General features: G+C 41.0%; 1 protein-coding gene across 13 annotated transcripts in view; it reads left to right on the top strand.

Moving 5' to 3' along the window:
• MLH1 (mutL homolog 1) overlaps positions 1-7,829 on the top strand; it is a 55,202-nt gene that overhangs the window by 9,089 nt on the left and 38,284 nt on the right. For 10 of the 13 annotated variants that reach the window (XM_017508452.2, XM_037731332.1, XM_037731333.1 and 7 more), the window contains 2 exons: positions 4,570-4,643; positions 7,239-7,311. In XM_017508452.2, the coding sequence (XP_017363941.1) occupies positions 4,570-4,643; positions 7,239-7,311 (147 nt within the window). Of the gene's footprint in view, positions 1-3,740; positions 3,760-4,569; positions 4,644-7,238; positions 7,312-7,829 lie in introns of those variants that run through there. The other 3 variants (XM_017508460.2, XM_017508461.2, XM_017508468.2) reach the window with 2 other exon arrangements.

Genomic DNA, 7,829 nt, shown 5'->3' with positions numbered 1-7,829 from the left:
TCACCGCAACCTCCGCCTCCTGGGTTCAGGCAATTCTCCTGCCTCAGCCTCCTGAGTAGCTGGGATTACAGGCACGCACCACCATGCCCAGCTAATTTTTTGTATTTTTAGTAGAGACGAGGTTTCACCATGTTGACCAGGGTGGTCTCGATCTCTTGACCTCGTGATCCACCCGCCTCGGCCTCCCAAAGTGCTGGGATTACAGGCTTGAGCCACCGCGCCCGGCGAGTTATTTCCTTTTATGTAATCTTTTATACAATCATAAATTAGTTTGTAGAATTGGAGCTTGAAGAATATCTCAGTTTATAGTGTTACTACTCAGTTATTTTCTTTTATATAATCCTTTATACAATCATATATTAGTTTATAGAATTAGGGCCTGAAGAATATCTCAGTTTATAGTGTTAATACTCAGTTTCTTCCTTTTATATAATCCTATATACAATCATTTATTAGTTTATAGAATTAGGGCTTGAAGAATATCTCAGTTTATAGTGTTACTATGCAGTTACTTTCTTTTATATAATCCTTTATACAATCATATATTAGTTTATAGAATTAAGGCCAGAAGAATATCTCAGTTTATAGTGTTACTACTCAGTTATTTCCCTTTGTATAATCCTCTATATATAATCATATAATAGTTCATAGTTTGAGTGCCTAAAAATATTTCCCTACATATATATATAAGTATATCTTAGTTCGTAATTAGAGGAATGCCTAGAGCAGACACAGTGCAGAGCATGATTTAAGGGAAAAACAGTTCTACCAGGACAAGAATCCATGGCCCCGGCGGCAGCATTCAGTATGGTAAAGATACCCACTGTATGGCAGGCCTGGAGCAAGAGCCAGTCCTCCTGATAAAGGAGTTGTAGGACCTTGCTCCAGTTCTCATGGAAGGCTGCTCTCAGACCGGCAATCCCACCTTGGTGACTGTGAACTTTATCAGCTCTTGCTACTGTGCTACTCGAAAAGCATCTTCCCATAGAACTCATTGGAAGCTGCCAGCAGGTGGCGGTAACCCTGACATCTCTGTCACTACTACGTGACTTAAAGCATCCCCCCACAAATCTTCTTAGAAGTGGTTTGCCCATAGATAGAAGTATTGCACACTGCACCCTCTTCACTGCGCACGGCCCACTGTCAAGCCTCGGTGACCTCATGGGGGTGGACCCCTTACTGCACACGGCCCTTGCCTCAATGACCTAATGGGAATGGGCCCCTTGCTGTGCACTGTCCACCTCCTGGCCTAGATGACTTAATGGCGGTGGACCCCTTATTTTATTGCTCACGACCCTATCACTATCCTTAAAGATGATTTGACTCACTGCCCTGTCCCCTAACCTATACACAATAAATACTCATGCTTCTGGACATTTGGGGCCTCACCTGACTCCGCTCATAGGTGGCGTGGCCCCTTGAGTCCAGCTGTGTATTCTTGTACTCCCATGTCCTGTCTCTTTATTTCTCGGATTCTGTGCCTCAGCACAGCATAAGGGACACTCCACGACCCTGTGGGGCCTTCAGCCCTACATTGGCATATGAACCAGGTCCAATGTATAGATCTTACCTAAATCCTGATTGAGCAAACTATTAAAAAAATGTTTTTGGAGACAAATGTTTGAATACAGGTTGACCATTTGATGACATTAAGGAGAAATTATGGATTATCTTGGTATAAAAATATTGTCATGGGTATATTTGTGGGTAAAATTATATGACATAGGAGTAAATGATTTAGAAAACAGATTAAAATATTTTGAAGGCTAAAATAGGATCTTCGGCGCCGGGCGCGGTGGCTCAAGCCTGTAATCCCAGCACTTTGGGAGGCCGAGGCGGGTGGATCACGAGGTCAAGAGATCGAGACCATCCTGGTCAACACGGTGAAACCCCGTCTCTACTAAAAATACAAAAAATTAGCTGGGCATGGTGGCGCGTGCCTGTAATCCCAGCTACTCAGGAGGCTGAGGCAGGAGAATTGCCTGAACCCGGGAGGCGGAGGTTGCGGTGAGCCGAGATCGCGCCATTGCACTCCAGCCTGGGTAACAAGAGCGAAACTCCGTCCCAAAAAAAATAAAAATAAATAAAAATAAAATAGGATCTTCTCATTTTGTGACTCACTTCCTGATGGATATCTTTCCACCCAGTAAATATAGGCTTATTTAGTTTTTAATGGCGACACAGTATTCCATTACATGTATATACTGTAGTTTGTTTAAATGGTTTCCTGTTGAACATTTATGTTCTTTGCCATTTTTTCCTGTTTAAGTTTCTTTTTTTTTTTTTTGAGACAGAGTCTTGGTCTGTTACTCAGGCTGGAGTGTAATGGCATGATCTCAGCTCACTGCAACCTCTGCCTTCTGGGTTCAAGCCATTCTCTTGCCTCAGCCTCCTGAATAGCTGGAATTACAGGTGTGCACCACCATACGTGGCTAATTTTTTATTTTTAGCAGAGACAGGGTTTTCACCATGTTGGCCAGGCTGGTCTAGAACTCCTGACCTTGAGTAATCTGCTTGCGTTGGCCTTGCAAAGTGCTGGGATTATAGGCATGAGCCACCACATCTAGCCCTGTTTAAGGTTCTGATGAGTATTCTTATTGTACACTGTGTTTTGTTTGATTATTTCCTTAGGATAAATTTATAGAAATAACATTCCTTGGTAAAAGAAAAATACGTATTTTTAAAATTGTATTAGTTTCCTGTTGCTGCCAAAAATTTTCCAGATACTTAATGGCATTAAACAATACAAATTAATTATTCTACAGTTCTGGAGATCAGAAGATATGGGTCTTACTAGGCCTCACTAGGCTAAAATCAAGGTTTTGTCAGGGCTGTGTTCCTCTGTGGAGGTTCCAGGAGACCAAAGAAACTATTTTACAGCAGTTATTTTAAGGGAATGAGAGTGAAGATGGGGTTGGGCTATCAAAGAGGCTGTTACTTTTCATTTTTGGCCTTGCTGTAGTTTGAATTTTTATCATGTACAAGTATTACTTTTATTTAATTTTAAAAAGTAAAAGGCAGCTGCGACTCAGTTTCTATAATTTAGATCAATTTACACCAAACTAGGGTGGTCTCATATATCATCTTGCTCACAGTGACTGCTAGATTATTCCAAAAATGGACAATTTTCAAGACTTGGTTTACACTGAGACTCCCCCTGATTATAAGGATATTTAGATCAAACTCTAGGAAGAAAGTTTCATTTTGGCCTTGCAGCTCCCTGGGTCATTTTCCAAACCCATGGCCTCCTGGAGTCTTCGCCTAGCTATAGGTAATCTTCGTGGTTATTATTTCACTGTAATTACACAGGGAAGATTTATGAGGGATTTCTGTGTACCAGCCATGGTTCTCAGCACTTTGTATTAATTCTTACTCCTGATAGTAACTCTGCAGAGGTTCTACTGTTAACCAGTTTTACATGAGGGAAACATGGCCCAAGGACATAGTTAGAAAGTGGCAGAGTGGGGATTAGAAACTAGGCTGTTTGACTCCAGAGTCTGTGCCCCTGTCCACTTGGTTCCACTGCTGGGGAAGAGGCCTCTGAAGCAGCAGGATCTGTTGTGCCATGTGTAGTGGCACTCTCTCTTTCTGGTGTGTTCTACTCTGCATTTTCATGTCTTTCCTTATACAGGTCTCAAAATCATTTATTGTTTTTTTTTTTGTTTTTTTTTTTTGAGATAGAGTTTCACTCTGTTGCCCAGGCTGAAGATATGGGATTTCACCATGTTGATGAGGCTGGTCTCGAACTTCTGACCTTAGGTGATCCACCCACCTGGGCCTTCCAAAGTGCTGGGATTACAGGTGTGAGCCACCGTGCCTGGCCTTACATTTTTTAATGATGAAAATTAGTTCAATTACATTAACCAGGGAAGTCCAGCTAGGACCTGGTGATATCTGAGCCTGATCCTTGTGCCTTTCAATGAACTGAACTTGCCACAACAGTATTTACTGTCTGCGGAGATGCTGTCACACAGACCCCATCATGGCACAGTTCCTGAGTTACTTTACATAGTGTAATATCCTTCTTGTAAAAGAGATACAGATTCCAAAGGGCTGAGAAACCAGTCTTGGTTATAAAGGGGAAAAATGATCATGGGTTTTTAAAATTTGTTTTGTCTTAATTGCATAATTTTAAATTTGTATTTCAAAATGTATAATTGCTTATATAAAAATGTTTTGAGTAACAATATAGAACACTATTTGGAGTGATTCCTTTATCCATTTCTGAAGCCAAGTTTTAAAAATTACTAGACAACACTTCATTGAGAATATTATTAAACATGTCTATAGTTGTACCACCTGAACACAATTGCTTATTAACCCATTAATGTTTTGGTGTGTTTTAAACTTTTTAACACATATTTTTCACTTGTTCTAGTAATTATGCCACAGATTGTTTGATCCTTTTTTTTTCAACAAGTCACCAGATTGAATGAGTCAGCAAAGTGCTCCTGGTTGCCACCTATTAATACAAAATGAAAGAGGCCATCTAGATAACCTTTCCCTTTGTCGAGGTGAAGTGGGTGACCCAGCAGTGAGTTTTTGTTTCTATTTTCTTTTCTTCCTTAGGCTTTGGCCAGCATAAGCCATGTGGCTCATGTTACTATTACAACAAAAACAGCTGATGGAAAATGTGCATACAGGTATAGTGCTGACTTCTTTTACTCCTAAATATTCATCTTGAAATGTATTTTTTGCCTGCATTTCAGAGTAATCCTGTCTTAACACCAGTGTTACCTTTTTTGGCAGAGATCTTGGGTATATTTTCTTTTCTCCCTATTGATAAATTGATAATCCACAAGGATGATTATTAGGTGATACTCTTCGTGGATTTTTTTTTTTTTTTTTTTAAGATAGAGTCTTGTTTTTGTCACCCAGGCTGGAGTGCAATGGCATGATTTTGGCCTACTGCAATCTCCGCCTCCTGGGTTCAAGCAATTCTCCTGCCTTAGGCTCCCAAGTAGCTAGGATTACAGGCGCCCGCCACCATGCCCAGCTAACTAAGATTTGTATTTTTAGTAGAGACAGGGTTTCACCGTGTTGGACAGGCTGGTCTCGAACTGCTGACCTCAGGTGATCCACCTGTTTCATCTTCCCAGAGTGCTGGGATTACAGGCATGAACCACCACACCCAGCCTTTCCTGGATTCTTAAAAGATAGGATATAACGTATTCCAAGTGCCTAGCAAGGTGTCTGCTACACGTAGGTATTCCAAGTAAATGGTAGCTACTGATATGATTTCTGCCCCTTTGCCCTTCAGTTGAGGTATTGCTTTGGACTGATTAGAGGGCTGTGGTAGGGATGCTAAAGGTTCATGTTTCCTTAGCTGGCTCCTGAGCCACCAGTTCCCAGCACCTGTGTGTACCTGTGCTGGTTTGCCTTCACACACTGGCTGCTGGCTATCTGTTATGCTGGCACAGTTTTCAGAAGCTGAATGGCCTTGGAACAGAAGAAAAATGAGATTCAGGATATCAAAATCGCACCTTTGTTTTTATAAGCACTGGCCATTCGCTAGTTGAAGACTTGTAGGAGTACCTAATTCATGCCAAAAAAAAGATAATTTTTAAAAATCACAGAGATAGTTTGTAGATTAAAAGGGAAAATAGGCTGGTTATGGTGGCTTTGCCTGTAACTTTGAGCGGCTGAAGTGGGAGGATTGCTTGAAGGAGTTTGAGACCAGCCTGGGAAACAAAGCAAGATTCTATCTCTACAGAAAAAAAATTTTTAAATTAGCAGGGTATGGTGATGCACATCTGTAGTCTTAGCTACTCTGGAGGTGGGAGGATTGCTTGAGCCCAGCAGTCTGAGGCTGCAGTGAGCTATGATTGCACCATTGTACTCCAACCTTAAAAAATAAAATAAAACAGGGAAATATCTTCAACAAAGGATAGTTCTGTCTGTTTCTCAGTCTTACATATAAATGTGTGAAGTAATGGAAGATGGAGATTTCAGAGTACACAACATTAATACTAGGGGGGTTTGACTCTGTGAATTATAATTGCCCTAGATCCATATGGACTGGTAAGATTAGAATCCCCTGTTACTAACTGGAGAGAGAGTTGTGAGTTAATGCCTTCCTAGATTGTAGTGTGCCCCTGCATGGGACTGCTAGTCGGCCCCCTTCCATAGCAGAGTCATCATCTTGCAACCAGCCCCTTTCAGTGTGCTCTCAGTCTGCCTTTCCAGCGTCCTTTCCGCCTATTCCAGGCTGCCTGCATGCTAAAGGCTCTATACTTTCATTTTTGTTTTTGCCTTCCTGGGTGGTCTTTCCCACTGTCTCCATCTGAAACCATTCCTCTCTAAAGAATGATAAATTGCCATCTCTCTGGGATGCTTTAACCCACCCTCACTCCCACCCCAGGCTGAATGGACCCTTCCCTAGATCACTTAGCATATTGTTCTACAGTTAGGTAAAAAGTCTACACCTCACTATTATCAAGACCTTTCCAAGACCTTTCCTTATTACCAGGCTTCATAGACTTGACACATGGTAGCTCCTCAATAAATAATTGCAGAATTACTAAACAGTTTTACTGTTAACTTAGGCAGTGACAAAACTATTTTTTTGGTAGCTCAGAAGTCAGTAAGTAAATAGCAACATTTGCTAGAAGAATAGATATTTTTAAAAAATCCAATTTAAGGGCCAGGTGCAGTGGCTCATGCCTGTAATCTCAGCACTTTGGGAGGCCAAGGTGGGTGGATCCAGGAGACCAACCTGACCAACATGGTGAAACCCTGTCTCTACTAAAAATACAAAATTAGCCAAGTGTGGTGGTGGGTACCTGTAATCTCAGCTACTTGGGAGGCTGAGGCAGGAGAATTGCTTGAACCCAGGAGGTGGAGGTTGCAGTGAGCCAAGATCGCGCCGTTGCACTCCAGCCTGGGCAACAAGAGCGAAACTCCATGTCAAAAAAAAAAAAAACTCCAGGCCAGGTGTGGTGGCTCACGCCTGTATTCCAAGCACTTGGAAGAGGCCAAGATGGGTGGATTACCTGAGGTCGGGAGTTCACGACCAGCCTGACCAACAGGGTGAAACCCTGTCTTTATATTAAAAAAAAAATAGTCCAATTCAAATGATTATGGAAGTGGTGGAGAAATAAATAGGAAAATGATAAATAATTAAGACAATATATAACATGGCTATATTTTAATGTATCATTGATATTATTTTCTTTTGTCCCCTTTAGATTACTGTCTATGTCTCTACTGGATATTAATTTGTTATATTTTCTTATTAGAGCAAGTTACTCAGATGGAAAACTGAAAGCTCCTCCTAAACCGTGCGCTGGCAATCAAGGGACCCAGATCACGGTAAGAATTGTACATGGGAGAATAAATTGTTGAAAAGATTTGTTTGTATAAATATTGAAATACGAAATTGTCTCTGAGTTTTCAGGGTAATAATAAAATGAATTTGCACTAGTTAATGAAGGTCCCAAAATATCATCCTCTAAGCAAGATAAATGACTGTTGGCTTTTGTGGCATGGCAGCCTGCCCCCTCCTTGTCTTTTTTAAGGGCTAGGAGATTCTTTATTGGGATAGCAAAAATCAATGGCAGGGTAGTTGGCATTGAAAGACGATTAAGCTTGACCCCAGAAGGCCTGGGTTAGAGCCCAGCCTTGTCACTCATTGATTGTATGTCCAGAGGCAATTTACTTAACATCCCTTAACCTCAGTTTCCTCATCTATCAAATGAAACAAAGAATACTTGCCCTCAGAGATCTTGTACCAGGGTGACCACAGTGTGATTTCTAAGAACTCCAAATGATCTAAGAAATTTTGTGATTATTCTTAGTTTGAAAAATATGTTTTTTTTTTTTTTTTTTTT

The sequence above is a fragment of the Cebus imitator genome, unplaced genomic scaffold (assembly GCF_001604975.1).
Source record: "Cebus imitator isolate Cc_AM_T3 unplaced genomic scaffold, Cebus_imitator-1.0 Scaffold391, whole genome shotgun sequence".
Taxonomy (NCBI): Eukaryota; Metazoa; Chordata; class Mammalia; order Primates; family Cebidae; genus Cebus; species Cebus imitator.
The sequence above is the reverse complement of the archived record's forward strand: the minus strand, read 5'-3'. Positions and strand labels throughout refer to the sequence as shown.